The 22919-nt window shown below is 41.2% G+C and overlaps 1 protein-coding gene across 2 annotated transcripts in view; it reads right to left on the reverse strand.

Annotated features, from left to right (window-relative positions):
- UNC5D (unc-5 netrin receptor D) overlaps positions 1 to 22919 on the reverse strand; it is a 525831-nt gene that overhangs the window by 29604 nt on the left and 473308 nt on the right. For both annotated transcript variants that reach the window (XM_083184486.1, XM_083184487.1), the window contains one exon: positions 12625 to 12774. In XM_083184486.1, coding sequence (XP_083040612.1) covers positions 12625 to 12774 — 150 coding nt within the window. The remainder of the gene's footprint in view (positions 1 to 12624; positions 12775 to 22919) is intronic.

Raw genomic sequence — 22919 nt, forward strand, 5'->3', positions numbered from 1 at the left:
CAGACAGGTGAAGTAGTTAATTGCAATGAATTCAGTTTAATTTCAAATAATAATAATTTATATAGCACTTTTCTTCCAGTAGGACTCAATGATTTAATTATAAAAATAAATTGCATTTAGCTTGAATATTCCAATCATTCATACCTAAATTTAGAGAAAAGCAATACTAAACACTAATCAATGAAACACTGTTCATATGCATTAACATTACGCCATCAGAAGATGGCATTCATTAGTAGTGTATTCAGCAATTATATATGGTTCAATGGTACTTGTGTAGTTTCACAGCGCCAGCATGGCGCTGTGCGTCTGAGTCCCCTTGCGGGGCGCGCTTCGCTCGTCCACGCTGCGGGCTCGGTGGCTCGCTGTGCTCGCCACACTATCTAAAGCCAACTCCATGCCAACATGGATAGAGGGGGCATGACTATCCATGTTGGCATGGAGTTAAGTTACTTTATTTTAGATAGTTTGTGGCGAGCGTAAAACCCGGAAGTAGCACGGCGCCATGCTGGCGCCATGAAACTACACAAGTACCGGTTCATTTATAACGGTAAAGCATCATGTGTTCCCCTCTTTAAAGTCAAAGCACTGACAGAAGCCGGAAAGATCCCGAAATCAGGATTATGAGGATAATCAGACACTAATATACTGTACTAGTGGACAGTTAAACTCACTGTACACCCATTTTATAGATTGTATTTTACATGAATTAAGATTATGACTTTATGGACAGTAGAGGAATTGGGTTGCAACTTCCTGTTCTCCAACAGGCAAAGCTCAGTCTTTGCAAATGGATGAAACTAAAATAGTTTTGCAGGTAAAGTGTAAACTACTTTACAAATATTGATGCATAGATATTCTCAGACCTGTAACGGAACTGGCTTGTGTGCTGGAGGTAATGTAGAAACTCTGGGCTCAGTTCATACACAGATTTGAGGTGAGAACCATTTCCTGATGGCAAGGCCTTTGAAATGCTAATCAGCCTTTGATCAGATATTTGGCACAGAGCCAATCTACAAGGCAAATAAAGGTGACACCACGCGTCAATTAAATTAATGATGGTTGGTGTATAGAACTTCTACCTGGATCAGACCATTGCACAGTTTTTCCATATGCTTTCCCGTATGCTATATTGGTCTGAGTTTAGACAGAGTTTGCAGTGCCACAGACAGTATTCAAAAAATGTATTGTGGTCAAATAGTGCATAAAATAATAGCATTTGTATTGCAGTTTCTTTCCCGCAGGCCTACAGTCTAAATGGATGACAGGAGACATACTGTACAGCATAAAAAAAAACAGGACTGCACAGGACTGCAATGGCCGAAGTATGGAATAGCAGATCAGAAATGCTCATTTGTGATCAATGTTTTCAAGTATACTAAGCTACATCTCATTTGGGTTATGGCATAGAAGTCATTTGCATCCACATCTTTCGGAGTAAATATAGGGACATTGAGGCAAATTCAATTAGTCATAGGGCTTACTGTGTGCCTGTAGTTCCAGGCTTAGTGCACAGAGCTATTCAATTACTAGTCAATTTCCCATACTAGAGAAGCCAAGAATCTATAGGTTATTGCACATAGATTCCAGGTGTGGAGCCCTCAATGTGTACCCTTCCAAAGCATAGATTTTTCCTTGCAGGTTATAGTGCACTTCTGGGGCCTACTGTTCCCTTGAGAGAGTTAGGATACATACAGAGCTCATGCCTGGTTTCTTTGTACTGGACGCTGCAGTGCAGCATCCTGACTGCTGAGATAGCATATGTATCCCGTCTGGGTATCAAATTCCAGATACACTGAAAATGAGGAACAAAATAACATTTTGAAAAAAATAAATAAATAAAAATACGGCTGCCATTTATAAAAAAAAAGTTGCGAAAGTATCACTTTTTTATTGTATTAAGGGTTTTCCTCACAATAATGATTTGTAGATGGTTAAATATAATGTTTAGTGCCCCATCATGGCCTACATATTATCCTACGCTGAAGCAACCAATGTAGGATCATACAGTACGTGTGTGATGGCGTGCCACATTTTATGGTTATTTGGGATAATATATGAATGAAGCTGCAGCAAACTTCCACAAATTGAGTTCTATAGTGGAACAAGATGTTTTGCAGAGGTCATACACTAGTTCTTCTTTTGATACAAGCTGTGAGTTCCACCTTGGGGCGGAATTTATTGCCGCTTGAGTTCAACGGCAGTGGGAGGTATCCGCCAAACTCTGAGGTTTTATTAAAGGGGCATGGTTTTGCCTTGTAAGTTAATTCCCCTTTAAAAAAGGGTCTGAATTCGGTGAAAATCTCGCACTGCCGCTGAACTCGGCAAGTATTAAATTCCGCCCTCTGTATCATTAAATATAATAGTCTATAATTAGAGGTATGACAATGATGGGGGACCAAATTCAAATGGGAAAAGTGCAAAATGTCACATCCATCCAACGAAATCAATACTGACTACTGGAAAAAACACTGCATGTAATACATACTGTAAATTTGTACTCTCTTCTCATCCAACAATGTAAAAAAATAACCTTTATTGTGGCACACAGCAGCATCAAGTGGCATTCATTAATGGGACAAAGAAATCACAAAGTCCTGTAGTTGGAGCAAAGACCCATCTGACTAGCATGACTTTCTCACCTACAGTAAACTAATACAGCTGCGATATCTGCTCGAACCTGGGAGGCCTTTGCTCAAATTCAGGTCTTGAATTTAAAAAAATAATTAAAATAGTATAATATATATGTTTTAATATTATTGAAAATGTTTTTGTTGTAAGCCTGGATTGAAAAGCAGTGTCTCCCTTCAGTCGGTAATACGGTATGATTGATGCTTTTGTGAAGTGAGTGTGACTTCTAGAGCCTAAAGAAAAGAAAAAAAAAAGATGATGTTCTACAATAGTGATACTTTTTTATTGGGATGACTATTGAGGTCTGACATAGGCTTCTTGGAATTACACCCTCAAGGTCTCAACTGAACTATTTGAGTGGTTTCTTTTTAAAGATTAACTGTAATAGAGATGCTTTAGAGGTCTCACTCTCTGGTCACACCATGATAGAATGCACAAGTTAACTATGTTTTGGCAGCTTCACTCAATGGCATTCTCTTCTTTTAAAAAGGCTAGCAAAAAGATGTGCAGTCGGAGAAATACAAAATAACATTTGAAGCTCTGTAATAAGGAGCTTGGATGACACTTCTAAAGGTACATTTCTCAGATGACAAAAGATAAAAAGAACACATTCGGGCTGTGTCTGATTTGTACCCTGTTGCAACCATTTCTGCATCTCTTTCCATAGTCAGGTCTGTGAATTTATGCCACAATGCCACATACTGTCTCTCCAGTGCAGCATCCCAAGCACTACTGACCTGCAGTTGTTGCTGTACTCCAGCATACTGTAAGTACAGAATGCATGAATAGGAAATGCATGTCCGCATCCAGTATCCACCAGCGAGGTTGGGTATGGTGCTTCCGTAACCCGTTTTCATGCCAAACTGAAAATAAACCATGGCCATATTTTTCTTCCAAAAAGCCAGTACCCATTATAATAAAATTAAGTAAAGTGCATCATTGTAGCCCTTCCACGCAATGATGAGATTACTGGCACTGTGGGGCAGGAGGTGAGGACATGGTGACGCCATTCAGTTTTATTTGTTCAGTGTGTTCAAGAAGGAAGGGGGGGGGGTGACAACTATCAAGGAGACTTGTTACGCAATTTCAGTGAGCCTCCCGGCCTATCCAGTAGAATGGGCAAGTATGCTGTGACCGTACTGAAATCACAATAGTATTAGGAGAGGTGAGGCAATAAATGGACTGAAGCAATCATTCTTCAATTGGCAGATATCACTGCTGTCAGCAGGCAAAGACTATTGTCGGTGAGAGCTATCACTGGCTGGGAGGCTTTTCTTCTATCATAAACAGTCCAATAATAAAATGCTCCTAATGAAACTGTCTTCTCATTCATTAAGTGGTGAGCACACAGTCTAGTTCTGACATATAAGGGAACGCAGCTGCCTTGCAGAACCTTCCAACAGTATAATTACCCAAAAGTGATAATTACATTTAATTAACACTTTAAAAATAAAATATAGTAATTTGTTTTACAATCTATAAATATACAAATAATAAATACACATGATTAGGATGATCCATCCATATATCATATCTATAATGGGAAGCTACTTGTTGGAGTAGTCTATGAAAATGATATAAAAAAGGTGATGTTTGGGTTAATTATTTGCATACAGTATATACTGTAGGGCCTATCTCATGTTTGCACACATACTGTATGCAATGGTATGTTTCTCCGCAGGCATGATCGCATCTGGCTGCATATACTTGCCCTCAAAAATGGCAATGACATGCATACCTTTCTGCAGACACTCCCCTTTTACTCCCGGATAATAACGTCAATTAAATCCTAATGGAGACCAAGATCACTGCATGCACAGTGAGACCTCAGAACATGCGCAGTTTGTTGATAATCTCTCCATTGCATAAACAATGGTCATTGCACACAAACATTGATTCAATCCATACTACAGTACTTCTAAATACTGTTCATAAACAGGAAAAACAGTCAATGTTTTTTGCTCAGGAGACAAGATACAATAACACAGCAGTCAGTGTGCAGTTCTGTTTACCACTCCAGAAAAATAAATTTTTGAAACTTAAGAAGGTTCATTTTTACGTATGGGCTGCAGGCCTGCTGCCTCCCCAGTAAAATCTGCCACCTTGCTCAGCCTTAGTGAAGCCAGATGCAGTCCGAGACACTGCACTGGCTTTACTGTGACTGGCAGTGACTTCCTATTAGAAGTCCTACCTGCCAGTCACCCACAGTAAGGCAGTCCCATTTGGAGGTGTTTTCTCCCTCCAAGACTACCAGTCGGGGCTGAGATAGTCCAAGAGCTGGCTTCCTATAGGAAGCCACTCCCTGCCTCACCATGCAGCTTTAGCCAGCTTCTATGGGCTGCAGCTGATGCAGCCCATAAAAGCCGGGAGTATGTACAGTACCGTTACCGATACTGCACATGCGCCCATCAGTGCATTCTACAGGCCCCAGTGTCCCTGGACTGCGGCGGGACCTGGTGGCGGGGAGCAAGTCCCATCGGAGGGAAGCGGGTCCTGGCAGAGGAGAGCAGGATGTGGCCAGCGACACCACCACCTACAGAAAGGTAGGAGACACCGCTGGAGAATATTATAGCTGGTGAAGAAGATTTCCATATTGGAGTGGGAAATACCCCTGTACAAGGCTGTTCAAACTCGGCGGTAAGCGTCTCCACACTGCTCCCAACATTGGGAGTCAGAACCTGAGGCACCGATATATGGCTTCATAAAGCCGGCGTCAAGCACCTTTATATTGCTCCCACTTTCTATACAGGACTACTGGGAAAAATATAGACACTAAAATCTATACGCTACAAAAGCATCAAGTATTATATATTTTATTATAACTAATTCTATATAGCTGGGGCCCCCAGTTTTTTTTCTAATAAATTGTTTTTTAATGTAATGTGTTAATTTATTATATGTCTATAAATATTGATGATAATACTTTTTGAGTCTTGTGTCTTTATTGAAAAGGTGGACCTTTGAAATAATATGTAATTAATGAATCCAAATATATATTTTACGTCACATGTGATGTTGCTATGGGCAACCAATCAGATCCTGCCTACTGTCTTTATAGAGGGTGCTAAATAAATAAGAAGTAGATTCTGATTGGTTGCCCATAGCAACATCACAAGTGAAGTAGAATACACATCTTAGTAAATTTCCCCCATTGAGTTATGAGGAAAGGCTAGTAAGGTTAGATATGTTTACATTGGAGATGAGGCAACTGATACCCCTTTTACTCCAAAATCCCTGGTCAGGACTTCGGATTTTGAACACAGGCGTTTGCAGGGTCAGACCCTGCTTCAGACCCCACAGCACTTAGACCTGGGTCTGCGCTGTTTACAATGAACCTCGGTCAGCCCTGCTTTTCCCTGTTAATGACATTAAAAATGGCCATTTTAGGGCTGCTGATAAACTGCCAGCCAACCTTCCCTCAAGTTTAAAATACAAATTAAATTAAAATGTGGGCTCCCCCAGCCTCCATCCCTTGCAGCAGCAGACAGCATCTCCCCCACTGAAATGTGTAATACTTACCTGGGCTTGGGAAGCAGCTTCCAGCCAGGCAGGGTCAAGCAGGCTCGGGCAGATGGAGGATAGGTGCCCATACTCTTCTGGAGGCGCATCAACGCTCTGCCATGCATGTCTCTCTTCTGTTTCTGGGGCACAGGCAGATGACATCATCTGCAAGTGCCCCAGAAGCTCCAATCAGCACCTTTCAGCACTACCCAGATGTCCCAACATGGGTTGGGACCGTTCACACTGCCTCACTTCAGTGCGCCGTTTACACCAACACTGACCTGAGCCCACTAGGCAAAAACCCAGGTTTTTGTGGTGGTGTAAAAGGGATATTAGAGGGGATATGATTGATATACTGTATACAAATACATTAAAAAGTAAATACAGCAAACTAGCTGGCGATCTGTCTACCAGAAGGACTGTACACAGGACACACAGTCACCAACTAAGGTCAAAGAAGAGGGAGTTTCTTCTCACTCAGTGTAGAAAGGGTGTCTTTACAGTAAGGGCAGTTAAGATAAGTTAAGACTGTATGGAATTCTCTACCAGAGAAGGTTGTGATGGCAGATTCACTTTGTTTCATCTAGGGCCCTGGTTATAATAGATGGTAACCTCATCAGGGTCATTTACAGCACAGAAGATCAGTTATACTGTAGGTTGAACTTGATGGACTACTGTCTTTTTTCAACCTCACAAACTTTGTTATAGCAGAGTAGGGACTCTGCTTGAGGCTTGTCCCAATTCTATATTATATTCAGCAATGGATGCTTCTTTCCTTCACATAGCCTCACTCCTGAGAAGGAGCTACTGTGTTATGTAGGCACCCAAAATAAGTATAGTGCAGAGAATGAGCTAACTTGTACGCACTGAAAGACATTGATGACCAATTTCTCTTGAACTTCCCCAATGTCCTGGATGAAAGAGGTGGTGCATACACATTGAACGATTTGCACAGTTGGTGGACAACCGACGGACATGCGCATCATCATTCGTAGCATACACACTGAAAGATATTTTGACCAATATTGTTCAGAAGGGCCAAAATGAACGATATTGGTCAACAAAAATTGTAGTGTGTGTATGCACCTTTAGCATTTGCTGAGTCCCAATATTTCCTTACAGGGTGAGCTGTTTTCTAGCTGAATCAGAGCTAACACAGAAAAATGCACATTATTATTTTTATTTGTAACAGCTAGCTCTACATACATACAGTAAACAACTAATTATCCAAAAAGTGTCACATTCTGCTAAATAAAATATTGCTACATACAAAATGTGCTTATTAAACACATCGTTTTTTTAAAAACTTTGTTTACAAAAAGATAGTTTAAATCCAATTAGTTTCTGTGGTTGCAGCACATTTAAAGACATAGGGCCTAATAAATGTATATACGCAATGGCCGATTAATTCGCAATTATAGGCAAACTGTGTATGTGCTGTGATTGCAGTAAATATGCATGAAGAGGTCACTGCAATCTTGCTCAAATTGAGGATTTAAATAAAAGGGATAGACAGAAAGTGACCGTTTGGCAGTGTTAATGGAATGGTCAGGGTGAGTGGTTGGGAAAACGCAGATATGTCATGGACGTTTTGGGGTGTGTATCTGCTGATGGCTACAAACTCATACTGTACATGCAAAAATATGGCCTCCAATGTACCACTGCTATGTCCAGTCTGTGTAGCCATAGGCCAACCCTTAGCCCTAATGTTCCTCGATCATGCATATAGGTTGCAAATGTGTATGCAATTGAGTTAGCTTTGGTTGCGATGGACATCCTGGGCAGAAGGTTCCCTTGCTAACAATATAAGCTCTGTAGCCTAGAAAATGGCAAATGCATTTGTGTACAAATAAAAATTAGGCTCGTAGAATAATGCTGCCAAAGTACATATGGGTACCCAGTCATCTATGAAGCAATGCGGCATCAATTATTGCACTCGCTTCTTAATGAAAACATCTACGTACGCACTTGGTCACGTACATTTGTGTCGACAGACTGGTCACAACAAACAGCTCATGGGTCAGATCCAGTAGCGTAACAATAGCCCCACAGACCACGCAGTGGCGGGTAGGCGATGTGTAGGTGTGGGCGCCAGGGGTCTGCGGGGCAATTGTAATGCCACTGCTACCTGCCGGGACCTCATCTGTGGTAGGGACCCACAGATTTACTTGTCTGCGCTCCCGGCTCCCCTGTCCCCTCCTGGCTTCTGCTTCTAATCTAAACGGACCATCACAAAATGTCCACCTCCATACAGCAGACAGTTTTTGAGTATGCTAGAGGTGGTGGCAGCCTTCTCTAGCATCCTCAAAAACTGTCTGCTGTATGGGGGTGGACATTTTGTGATGGTCCGTTTTCATTAGAAGCTGGAGCCAGGAGCAGACAAGGGAGCCGGGACCACAGACAAGGAGCGGGAACCTGCTCCAGAAGCAGCTTTTGGAGGGGTAAGGCAGAGGAGGTTAACTTGACTGGGGGGGGGGGATTTACTAGGGGGGGGGGGCATCCCAGATCCGCTGTTTACACGCATTGGTTGATCGCAACACACCTGCGTTTGATTGCTTTCCCCCATTACCTCCCACAAATACTCCCTGACCATTGCAGATAAAACTGTGTTTGCAACCACCGATTCAAGACCATCAAAGCACAAGATCACAGCAACTTTGATACAAATTTGCATCTAATGCAATAGTGTATAGACCTTTATTTCATGTGATTATTTATTCATTTTTTGGTATTGGCATTTTAATTTACTTTGTTTATCAATATATGGTTTATGCATTTTATAAAAGATGCTATGTCTCTGCTCCAGGTCTTGTTACATTTTCTGAAAAAAGAAAGCGAAAGCACATTTAACATTTACATTCTCATCGATTTTTAGTCCATTTCATGCTATCGATAGCTGTTCTACTCACTGGATTGCAGCCTCTGATGGCAGCTATGGGCTTTAGGAAAAATGCCATAGCTGAGAACACAATATAATTCTTGCAGGTGCCTGCAAAAATTGTTGCCATATTAAAAGGAAAGCTAATATATTTTTATTGTTCCTGCATTAGCCTTCTCACAGCTTCTGACAGGCTGAATGGTGGTATTTTATATAATGTGTGTGTGTGTGCGTTATTTAATTCCTTTTACAAAAAGCGCCACAAACACAAAGGAAATATAGTCTGGCGAAAACATTACGGCACAAATGCCTTTTTCTTGTTCAGTAGTAATATATAAAAGACTCCTCGTTGCTTCCACCTCACAGTGAATTAGAATTCTTTGCACCCCTTTTAACGCCTATGAGTTTGTAAGACAATGGCCCTGTTCCCTAAATCATCGCCGCCCGCCTCTGTGCGCTACTTCTTCCCGGGTGCATTTTATTATACTTCAGCATATCACTTTCCCATTTTATATACTGTGCTGTTATAAAGTAATGGTTCTTTCATCTGCATTTTATCTCCGAGTTGTAAATTTTAATAGTTACTTAGGTCTACGACACTCATGGAACTTTTAGCAGTGTACGGATCGGATACACCATAAAGATTAATGCCTAAGAATTTACATTGTTATAATGCCACTCTCACTTTTCATGGCACCCTGAAGTTCCATTTTACATTTGGAAATAGGAGATTGTTATTAGTAAAGGCAGAATGTTTGCAAACCACGCAAAAGACAAGTATATTTATTATAGGCTTGACTCGGAAGGTATACAGGAACTACGTCTAATGTACAGAGCACCAAGGTGTGATCATTTTCAATTTTTTTAATAATACAAATGTAATACAGGTATTTCAAAAATAGTGGGCAACCTTTCAACTGTCCACTCCTTGAGATCCAATTAAGGGAGGTCCACAAAGCCGCAACTAGGCATTTTAGTGCCCATTGCCAAAAAGAGAATTGATGTGCCCTCCTCCCCATATTTAAAACGGGGACAGTGTACACTAAAAGCACCACAAATAATACAGGGGCATGGCTTTAAGGGTGAAGGGTGAAGCTACATAATAGTACAAATTCACACTTTACTGCACAATAATGTCTCTTATTATAATTACACTGCACAGTACACCACAGAAGAGCCCCTTATACACATTACTAAAGGTAGAATCCCCTATAAATATTATGCCAGGTAGAGCCCTTACACTTTTTGCCAGCTAAAGCCCCTACCATAAGTTAAGAAACAGGTGCAAATGTGTGTGTTTTGTCACCTGCACTCCCTCTCTGGACCATCTCTGTTGCACTCGCATGACTTGTGCCTGTGTCTTCTCTCCCAAAACAACAGGAGAACTTATCAAAATTCAGAAGACTCATGGACATTTTCGATAACCAAGCATCCTTTCAAAAAAAAGTTTACAAAAATGGTCTCTTCTTATTAGGACTTCCCCGACTCGGATTTATGTTAGGTGTAGATTTGAACTACATTTATATAAAGTCACAGCAACTTCACCAAAGCATTCTCTTGGTTAAACAATAATTTTTATTAATACAGGTTAGCATGTTAGTCAAATCAAATTTGACTGAAAAGAATTGAAAAAGGGTAGTCTTACACACAGTAAAGAAATCTATTTAATAGACTTAATATTTTGAAGCAGGGGCAAAACACCATATTGCTAGGCCCCATATAAATATTTGAAAGGGGGCTGACATACTGTAAGTTCCCCTCCCAACCTCCACTAGACTCTACTGTATCAGTGAAGAGGACTGTGCATGCACAATGAGGCTCTGTTTGAGCATGACCATGCTTGTACTGACAGTGGGTGCAGACAGTGGTGTAAGTTCCTCCCAATAGTGGATCATTTCAGAATATCTACTTTGTGGGTTTTAGATTTGATTAAATAGGAATATTCTCAGACTACACCTACAAGTCTTTAATTAGTTTTTTTTTTTTTTTAATTGGCCCCTACACACAGTGGTTGAAGGCATTTTTGTGGACTTAACAAACTGATGTAACCCATTTCTTCATTATCAGTCAATAAGTCACTATTAATGACACACTGGTATCTAGAGAATCCTCACTGATACTGATCCAACCTACAAAATGGCTGACTCTGTTGCGTTAAGTAAAATGGTGGTCTTGAAACCACAGCCAAGAATCAACCTGAAAAATAGGTGCATTTTATAACAAGACACCTCACTACATTACACAGTAGTTTCAAAAGTGTTTTACTGTCTTTATAAAGGAACAGGTATGAATTTAGAGAGAAGGTGGCATGAAGCTTTTCCTTTCTAGCCAGTGGGACAAGTGAGTAGACTCAGCTGCTGTGCCAGAGTCCACTGACTAGGTGCAAGTCTCTGAGAAAATGGCACTCACCTCAATTTCCTGGTGATAGGTGCAGTGCTGCCAAGGGGAGGGGGGCGCTGAAAAATATGCGGCGGGGGGCGACAATTAGGTAGTTACGCCACTGTTATACGGTGTCCATGTCTATGTATGCCGACAGACATGAAAACCTGTGAATGCTCATGTCATCCTTTTCAAGTTGGACCTTTTCAATTTGGACCCTTTGCTTGTGTTGGCCTTTTGACCCTGTCCACCTAAGCCATGTCAACCTTTAAATGTGTCAATTGTGGCTTGTCAACCAATAGTGGTCAACCTAATGACTGTCGACCTTCTTGTAGTCAACCCTATGACTCATACCCATAGATACTCCATTGCTTCACAAAGACAAAAATAAAATACAGGTGTACTTCTATTGTTGGTTGTGGAAATCTGCATGATTTGGAGCTAACATTAGCTTCCATATATAACTTATAGCTTGCTTCATCTTCATTCATATTTTATAATATTCTTATTTATTCCTGTTTAGATAAAGATTATTAGCTGTAATATTTTATGTACATTTTACTCAAAAAAAAAAGTTGTATTACTTTATTATTTTGTGATAGACCAGGGTGTGGAAGATTCCAAGTGTCCGTGCTAATTCTACCATAAACTGCTAAAGTGGGACAATACAATTAACTAGACTATCCATTTATATAATTGTACAGTATATTTGGTAGACCAATCCATAAATATCAATCAGTCGGGAATGCCGGACAACCACCATGTCCATCTAGTACAATATTTTGGGAAAAAGTTGAGTGCATTGGGCCTTCATGGGGAAGAAATGGAGAAACGTCTTTTCCCTGGGGACGAGCACAGATTTAAGTGTCACATGTCACAGTGTATGTCTAAGATATCTGCAGGTTGTATGGCTGCCAGATAATCTATCTACACATGCATGCCTAGTTTTCCACTGGAGGTCTTGGCTGCTGGACCTTTTCCATCACTGCTGGTTTTCAGTCACTTTTTCTGTCTGATTAAGGAGTTGGGATGATACTGGCATCACACAATTAGACAATAGAGTGTTTAAGAATCATTATTGTTGTTCACCTGATTCCATTTCAGAAGCCCTAAATCCATTAGGTATTAAACAATGTGTATTAAGTAAAACAAAAAACAAAGCAAGGAAAACCAGGTCTAGTAGGTCACCATGTCTGCAGCAGACAGAGAGCAGGAAAGAGGAATGGTTCTCGTACCTGACATGCAGTAAATGGTTTGATCCTCCATAGGAAGGGAGGGATGTCGAGAACAGAAATCTGGATGCTGAATGTATTACCCTTGAAATGAAGCAACTTTGGTTCTTCCAACAGCTGTCCACCTTGATGCCGCTCATCGGAAAGCACTTCCTACAACAGGAAAGGAGAAATCGATAAGAGGATGGAACCTCAGTGTTTTATAAGGTGGCTGAGTGGCAATGTGAATAATGTCATCTCCCTTGGCAAGCTATATTAAGATGATCATAAAATGGATATAAAGATAAAAGAATAATGCTATTACTGTCAGGCCTGGCCACATTTTACTCTGGGTGTCTATTAGCTGTAATAAAATGCCAGCATAATTATAATAACAGAAACACACATCAGAGATATTCCTCCAGCCATAGTATAATCGCTAAATCAAGTTCCAGAGCTTACAAAGATTATTACCTGTCCCACCTCGATCACTGACTTACATTGCTATATATATGTATATATATATATATATATATATATGTATATATATATATATATATATATATGCTACACACAAATGCTGTATGTGCTGTTGTGGAATGGGACAATTAGGGTTAATTCTAGATTTAAAAATGAAAACTAAAGGCCCCCACACATATATATTAATACAATTATCCATTTTGCAGATGATTGTCCTAATAAATCAACACTATATGGGGTCCCCTGATAAGAAATCATGATCAAAAGTGATTGAGATCACAACATTGGATTTTTAAATCTATTTAAACACATAATGTGTAATGGGCTTTATGGTGTGTCACATAATGGCTTTGAGGTGTGTCACATAATGTGTGAGGGGCATTGTGGTGTCGCATAATGTGTAATGGGCTTTGTGGTGTGTCGCATAATGTGTAATGGGCTTTGTGGTGTGTCGCATAATGTATAATGGGCTTTGCGGTGTGTCGCATAATGTGTGAGGGGCATTACCCTTTGAAGTGAGGCCACACATCTTTTTTTAGAACGTGTACATTCTTTATTTTTAAAATATCTATTGGATGGGCACATATTTACTGTTCGCACTAATGGTGGCCGCGCAAGGTGTGATGTGCACTGGTAGAGACAGGAATTGGGTGGGAGGCAATTTTAAAATTTGCTATGGGGTCCACAAAGGTCTATTTACACCCCTGATAGTAGCAAACTAATATTAGCTAGTGTGAGGCCAGGCAAGTAATGTTATGGGGCATAAAAATAAAAATGCTGCAGAGAGATGTCTGGTATGGGGCCCACAAAGTTCTGGCTGCACCCCTGGTCCAATCCAGTTACCTGCAGGGTTATGATGGGAGGATAAACTGTGTAAGTAAGAGCAGTGTACTAAATGTGGCAGAATAAACAGGAAGCACTGTAAGTCTATATTAGTGCATAATAGCTTAGTATATACCTTGCTTTCGACATACTACACCAGGTTAGTTTATAAATAAATTATAATAATACACGCATAGTATGATATTTATTACACACACACATAAAAAAAACTTTATTAACTTCACTTCAAGTCCTAGCACCATGAACACACTGATTATCACTTAGTGACTCCTGCTGAATAGTGACTATAATAGACTGTTCGGGGTTAATTTACTAAAACTGTTCGAGTTCTACTAAAAAATGGGATGTTGCCCATAGCAACCAATCACATTCTATTTATTATTTCCTAGAAGGTGATAAATAAATAAAAAGTAGAATCTGATGAATTGCCCCGGGGCCCCTCAAGGAATAAGGGGCCCACTGCTGCCCAGACCAGCATTTTGTACCCTTGCCACCCACTGGTGCTGGCCCAAATGATCCATTTGCACCTGGGCCCACCACTCACAAGTTCCGCCAATGCCTCCATTTATAACTAAAAATGAATGAATAATATAATTATTGCATGCCCACTTGGAATAACGCGGGGCAAATGTGCAGTAAAACAGATGTGGCTTATTTTCATTTATGGCTGCTGCAATTTGGAGCCTGAAGACAAAGCACATCTGCAAGTTCTTTAAGTCTGTATCTGCCATGTGCTGTTCTCTATAAAGGAGGGTCAGACCAATCTGCTGGACTTCCAGTAGCTTCATAACACAAGTTTGCTGAAATAATGAATAAACAGCAACATGCATATTAATGGATGAAGAAAGTTGCCTTTTTCAATGACAATAGGAGCAGGAAACACGCTCGTACAAAAGCCGCTCAGCTGTCCCTTTAGCAATCATACCCTTGTCATTCCCCCAGGAGCGAGTATTTCGCTACAGCTGGAATCTTGCTCAGTCAGCTGGCAGCAATTTTGCACTGGTGAAAAATACATCCTAATAACCATTAAATGGCTCCGAGCCGCCCTTTGAGTTAGAGAATAGAAATTTCTAACAATGGTAGGTCAGTATATTTAGGAGGGCAGGGGGTATTCTGTGTGCCAGCTCCGCTGATAGTCTGGCTGTCAAGTGTTGAAATAGAAAAATAGATGAAATCTCGTGAAAATTCAGCTGTAGCGGGGTTGGATCTCTTATCTATACGGTAACAGGGTACATTATACAATGCACAGAAAACATTATAAGGGAACACAGTATTTTTATTTTCAGGGGGTAATTCACTAAGAATAGCTTTTGTTTTTTTCACTTGCATCTTTGTATTCTGATGATGTATTTAGTTGAATTGCACTTTGTGTTGATTTTGGTGCTTTCTTATGGGAAATTGCATAATGATTGATTGATTGATTGATTTCAGAAAATGGGGCTCATTCAGAGTTGGGAACAAAGCAAAAATAACTGGGGAGGTACACGGACAAACCATGTTGCAATGCAAAGGATGTAAATAAATGTATTTAGATATCAGCTAGGGCGCATCTTTCCCATCGCTAGAACTCCAGCACATTTTAGATCTGCAGTAACTGGAGTGCAATGTGGTCTTACCAAAGTGGAATTTTAGAAACAGCGGGAATGCACATGACAATATCGACTATAGTTGTGCACAGATGTACCTGCGCTCACCTATCCCCAATCACCACCGCTCGCTCCCGTTTGATACGCCTAATTTGCACCCGAGGCTCGGAGTCACCAAGCTGCGATATGGCCGGTCAATGCATTTCTATGAGCCGTAGGAGCTAATTAGATCACCACGCAGGTGGCAATGGGATTACGCCAATTGCCCCGGGAGTTGCAAATAGTGATTGTCATGGGATAGCCGAGCCCAGCCACATATGCGTGTTTTATTTCTGGGGCATGAGCAGTGAGATAAAGGCAATATGCACTCTGAAAACTGGTGTACACTCCAGATTGGTGATGCTTCCTGACATCCGTCATGCAGTACCAGTGCAAATTAAGGTTGGCACCTGATCAACAGAAATGTCAACTTCATTTCACACCAACACACCCTTATACATCCAACCATGGCCGCATCTGATGAAGCTCTGCCCCCCATATGCCAGTTGTATGTGAATCAGGATTGTTCTGCAGAATTTGGCATGTTTGGTATGGATGTCAAAGACACAGTAAGTACTGAGGGGGTAATTGCGATTTATTCTCTATAAAGCACAAATTAGCCTCCTTTCCAATGTTTAGCAACTGTGTATGCGCTTTATGCACTCTCCCCCCACCACCACCACTATACAAACTCTTGAGGCATTCGCATGTGTAGGGGAGGGAGGGGGCGCGCAGGGGGCAGCATCAAGGTAATGCCCAGCGTTTTATGGGTGTCCCCATGAAAACGCTGGGTGTTCCCCTATCAACGTGGCCGGGTCGATGCCTGCCGGGGTTGGGTGATAGATGTCGGAATGACGTCAGCCCCCCCCCCCCCCCCCCGGTTTAAACTGACTGATTTCCGAAAGGGAGAGAAATCATTCAATGTTGGTCTATAATACGCACACAGGGGGATACAGGTCGAGAGGAGTTAAAATGAGAAGGGGAAAAAAACAGGCCATATTGTTTAATTGGGCAATCTCAATATTATTCTAAGAAGCATCAACTAGTTATGAAGAAATGAACCTAACATAAATAAAAGCTGTGATATAAGCTATGTGGCTCGGCGAGGACTTATCTGATATCAATATCCCAGAAAAGTAAATAATATAACTAAAGAAGATAAAAGCAAGGCTGCCACCCTCAGTCCACCACCCATGTAACGCCTATTGGAGTAGTCAAAGTCATTACCTTCTGAAGAACTCTTTTCTCTACGTTCTGTAGTTGTGGCTTTACATCTTAGGATTTTAATTGGTTTCAAAGGTCTTGGCTGAGTGAAAAGCTGCCATTTCCTCCGTTTGCACTTCCATTTATTTCTAATTAATCAGAATTTCATCTAGTTTGTTTGGAATCATTGTTAAAGGTAAATTGGGTTTGAGCCATTGCCTGGCGCTTTAGCAGCTAGCAACCAGGAGTAGTTCATAATAAACCATTGGCCAAATGTGTTGAATGGATAAAGTATCAATCAGCTCCACGCTGTTACAGGCGGTGTTTGCAAAATGACAGTTAGGAGCTGGTTGGCTGGTACTTTATCACTCTCCATTTTTCCACTTTTCAAGGCTTAGACATCTTGCTATGTACATATGTAGCCGCACTCATCGTTGTGGTGATTCTGTCATTCATGCTTGTTTTTCACACGACATTCGTACTGGCTCCGCAGAATTGCTACGCTCTGATATCGCCACTCGGTGCTTTGGTACGTGCATTGGGAGCGAATTAGATGCACTCGTGTGGAGACGAGATTGTGCCAATTGCCACAGGAGTCGCACATGGCGAATGACACAGCAACGATGAGCGTGGTTATATCTGTAAGTTAATTTTCCGCCAGGTGTAGACATTTTTTAACTATCTCATTCTGTAAGTTTGACCGAATGGCAACTTAATTGTACTCGCACACCAAGAACCTCCGCTATAAGACAATACCACCACAAACTGCAGTGTATGTATTTTTCCTGATTACTGCAGCTTCTAAAATACATTGAGCATAGTTGCCATCAAGTTAAATGTATCAGAAAAGATGCCACGTTGCCTCAAATATTTTGTTTCAAGATGGGGGTAGATTAAAATTTACTTCCAAGACCCCCACAAAGGGCCAGATGTATCAAGCTTCAAAAAGTGATAAAATTGAAAGTGAAAAACCAGCAACCAATCAGCTCCTACCTGTTATTTTTCAAACCCAGCCTGTAGCATGACAGGTAGGAAATGATTGGCTGGTTATTTATCACTCTCCATTTTCTCACTTTGTGAAGCTTGATACATCAGGCCCAAAGGGAGAGTATAAAAGAGAAATGACAGATTTGGCTATGGGGAATTATCACATACTGTACTGTACTGTAGGGATTTAAATGTTGAAATTGTACTTGTAGGTTCGACTCCCAAAGAGCAAATTATAATTTCAGTTTTGGGTATCATATCAACTCAATATAAAGGAACGGTAACGTGAGTTATCTGAAGGCGGGATGGAGGGCACATCGGGTACATGTGGCACGCCATTGATGTCTGGATAACTGAGACTTGTAGTTTGCACAATTAATGCATACAGTAGCATCATCCAGGACCTTTTACAGTTAAGTTTGAAAAAAAAGGAAAATGTCTCTATAAAAGTCTTAGGGGTATTCATTCCCTGCCGCTATTTCCGATGGGGAAAATAGCGGCCGGCACCTATTCAATGCTGTCTTGTCCAACAGCATTGAAGAGGCAGATTGACAGAACGGGCCCAACTTTAAAAGCTGCTGGGCCTGCTTTGCGATAATGTCTGTGAATTGTTGCGATCACAGTCGAATCGCGACAATCCATGGCCGTTTACGTGGACACGCCCCCTTTTTGACGATTGGCAGGTGGGACATTGAATCCCATCTGGCGATATGCTGTTGAGCAACATGAAATCGTCGATCCTCCCTTAGACATTGATGTAAACAAAACCTATAATAATATACAAATGTGGGGTAATGATCTTAATTGTGATACATGGCCAAGCCATAAATTGTACTAAAGGGACAAATACCTCTGGAACTTTGCAAATAATTTTAGGCATTAATGATTACAAAAAGAGCCATAGTCATGGTAAAGGTAGATAACCCAACGGGGAAAGTATACCTGGCACCAGAAGAAACCTTGCAATGTTTAGGAGCATTGCTTCTTACTTACTTCTTACTACCGGGTAGTAAGATGGGTGGTTATCAAAATAAAGTAAAATTAATTAAGTGCTGAGTTAAACATGAAAGAATATCTCATCTGCATACAAACTTAATTCCAACGACCCCGAAATATAATATCTGTCTCGGTTGATGGCTTGTGCCAGTGGCTTGGTTGTCTGTGACTCCTGGCTCAATATGGTGTGCCCGGGGAAACTGGACCTTCTCAATGCATCAATCATATGCAAAGAGTTCACTGATGCGATCAGCATGCTAAAAACACTAAGGGCCCCCGGGACCAGACACAGCTTTTTGACAGTGTATTATAATAATGTGCAACTCGGCTGATTCACCTTTAGGTACCTTTTTTAATTAAACACTGCAGAAGGAGACAAGCAGGCAAGAATTCCTCCAAGCATATATTTCAATGACCACCTACTTCCACAATACATCAGACTCATCCTGGTTTCAACATTGACTACAGATTATTCTGTAAAGCTTCCTACTTATTATTAAAACTTTGTCACTCCACTAGCCAATAGAATTCCGTTTGCTAGCCTTCATTTTCTGCAATTCAGAATTTGCTGTTCGCTGTACGTATGGTTTTTAATGCTATCATTTTATTATTGCTTAGTTGCAGGCAATGGTTTCTTACATAAAGTATCTTTGCATCATTGAGAATACCAGATCACTGAATGGTGTGTAAAAAATATTAATTGTACATGAAATAACTTATTTGTAAGAGCCTGATCTGTTTCAAGTCATAATAAAAAAAATACTTAAAAAATAAACATTTAGGGTGGGATGTACTAAACCCCTGTTTTACTGCATTTTCAAATGTGCTAATACCCGGCCGCCGCTTCATCGCAGGGCAGGGTATAGCCACCTTTGGGTGGCGATACCCTATAGAAGCCTATGGGCTTCTATCGCCGCCATCCGCCGCAGACTCCTACCCCCCCCCCCCCCCACTGTGCTGCTCCTCCTCGACCAGCAGCATGTCACAGCCGGGGATCTCCTTCCAGCTGCAAGGAGAAGGGGGGGACACCAGGTACGGCCGCAGAGCCCAGGAGGTGATGGAGACCCCATGCACACAACATCACAGGTATTGCGGGGGGCCTCCATCACCACACCGGGATACTAGCTGCATATGTTGGTACATATGCGCTAGCATCGCGGCGGGGGGGGGGAGGTGGCGAGGGGCGGCGATGTATGTTAATTGGTAATATCTCCCGCCCTTAACCTTTTGGAGTTAAAATATATATTTTATTTTTTTGCAATTCAAACAGTCTGGTTTAAATGTTTAGATTAATTGTAATTTTAATGGTCTACATTGAACGATGTTAATGTTCTTATTTTGAAGTGGCTCACCATTGCATCTGCTACTAGCACTAGGGCTGTTGAGCCCGACTAGACATTGGACCTGAAAGGGTTAAGGTAGTGTGGGAGATTAATTGTGCCACAACAATGGGCCTGATTCAGAGCTGCTCTCTGTGCTGCTATTGTTTAAAGCACCGCAAGCAGGTAAAGGCCACCCTGCCCAAGGGAAATCCCACCCATGGCTATGACTCTGTTCAGGTTACCGCATGGTTACTGCACCAAATGGCCACAGGGTGTCAATCACCAGCAAAGGCTAGCCTTCACTGGCGTTACAGTGTACTGCGTGATCGTCCGATAATCGCATTCTGCTAATTTGCAGCAGAGCGAACAGGTCTGATTCGGTGCCCAAGATTATGATAATTGCTAATTTTCCCACACCCATCTATGAAGTGAGAGGGAGCACTGAAGATGTTGACGGTTATGAACTGACAGCATCCCAACTATCCTGACACCACTTTTCAGACATCACAAAGAATTATATTCCACCTATAAGCATAATTAACCTTCTTTCTGATTTTCTACCTACAGTACGTCTGTGCAATGGAATCGCTGTGTGGTTAAACTGTAGATAGATTCAGTAGTTTCCAGATATTTATCCCTTAGAGCTGATGCTATTTTGGGGACAAAGGCAGCTGTAATACATTATGTTCATCCAGACTCTAGTGCCGCATATATATATATATATATATATATATATATATATATATATATATATATATATATACATCGTGGGTCTGGCACTCCTAATGATATAGACAATAGCCCGGGTGCCTTCACAGGGTGAATAACATACAGCTTCTATGGTGCGGCACTCCTGGTATAAATCACGATACTGACCAAATGGATATCACAACGTTTCAGTTCTTTACTGAACTTTTTTCAAGTGTTCACTTGAAAAAAGTTCAGTAAAGAACTGAAACGTTGTGATATCCATTTGGTCAGTATCGTGATTTATACCAGGAGTGCCGCACCATAGAAGCTGTATGTTATTCACCCTGTGAAGGCACCCGGGCTATTGTCTATATCATTAGGAGTGCCAGACCCACGATGTATATATATATATATATATATATATATGCGGCACTAGAGTCTGGATACCATAGAAGCTGGATACCATAGAAGCTGTATATATATATATATATATATATATATATATATATATATATATATATATATATATATATATATATATATATATATAAAATGTACTGCAGCGCAGGGCTGGATCTGCAGCACAGAAGCACAGTCTTCCTGAAATAAGGACACAGCACATCAGAAGCATAGATCATTCTGGGAAAGTGAGCAATTGCTGTGTTTGACACTCTCATTTTATTATAAGAACACAGGCAGAGAAACTGCTTTGATTTGCCCTTTATACGATCAACCTGATGAGACTGAAACTTTGTCCTTTTGTCTCCGATTAAAATGAGCGCAATTTGCAAGCTGAGAATGTGTTCCCTCTTCTCTTTCACAGTCTGTGCTCTCCGTACCATCTCTGATTATCCTGCTGCACAGTCAATTGTCGTTTTTAGAGGGTATATCACTATGAGGATGTCTTTCCCTCCATGAATATTTCTTTGTGCTTACTTTTAATGCATGGGTTTTATTTCCCTGCAGTAAATAATACACAGATCTTCCATGAAAGGAAATGAGAAAAGTAGCGTCATTGGAGAAGCAACCAACATATACCTATTACCATCACATAGAAGGTCATTTGTGAAGCTTTGGACCAGCTGTGAACATTGGTTTGCGGAACAGTGCAGAAATGGGATTTCAGTTTTTCAGAGCACAATTTTTGCAAAGAGATATTAAGGGTGTTCATAGCTGTACAGTGTCAGACTGGGGCATGAGGGGCCCATGGGGGAAATGCAGTGGTAGGGGCCAAGGCTTAGAGGCTTGGCTAACAGTTAGTGAATAGCTTGTGCCTCTTGATAAATATCTATAGTAAATACTGCTAGAACATCCATAGTTGCCTAGTTTTAAGGTCTCCTCTCCAGGTGAAGCCTAGTGGAGATACTGCTTTGGCACTTAAGGGTGTGTGGCCATACTGTCACATCACTAGGCCTCACCCCCAAAATGGTGGGATTTATGGGTCTGCTGGGAGGAGCTAGACACACATTCACATAATTTACACCCATCCACTATGTTTGGCACCATGATTCCCTGTGTAAACTCTTCATCGTATCTGCTTCACTAGGAAGTGGTTGGGATGTGGAAGATCCGTTCACTCTTCTGTGGGAAAACTGGAAGTCTCCCACAACTTGCTGGAGAGTAGGGAAGTAGTAAAAAGTCCTGAAAATTTATGATATTGTCCTTTTAGTTTTTGTGCCTAAAAACTTTGGGAAGTGCCAGTGTTTCCAAGCCACCACTTAGTAAATAAACGTGGCTATAGCACAAACAAACAATGGAAGTAAATTCCCATTTATCAAACTTATTACCCATTAAAACTTTAGGACAGCATCTGAGCCCCACAGCCCAAAATACGTGCATGCATAGTAAAAATGCCTCATTCACCACTACAATAGAGCAAGCACCAAAGCAGGATTTACTTGTGTTACTTTGTTATCTGAAGTAACCACTCTATTATGGCTTTACGGGTGCCGGATGACTGCCCGGCAGGGAGGATCCCGACGGTGAGTATCCCGACGTTGGAATCCAGACTGCTGGTGCTCCGACAGGGGGATCCCAACTGATAGGGGCTATTCTCCCTTGTAGTGGTCCACGACCCCCATAGATGGAGAATAGAATCTGTGGCAAGGGGCTTTTTTGCACTCATCCCCCTGTTGGTGCACTGGCAGTCAGGATTCTGATGTGGGGATTCTGA

This window comes from Crinia signifera, chromosome 4, assembly GCF_055691185.1.
Source record: "Crinia signifera chromosome 4, ASM5569118v1, whole genome shotgun sequence".
Lineage (NCBI taxonomy): Eukaryota > Metazoa > Chordata > Amphibia > Anura > Myobatrachidae > Crinia > Crinia signifera.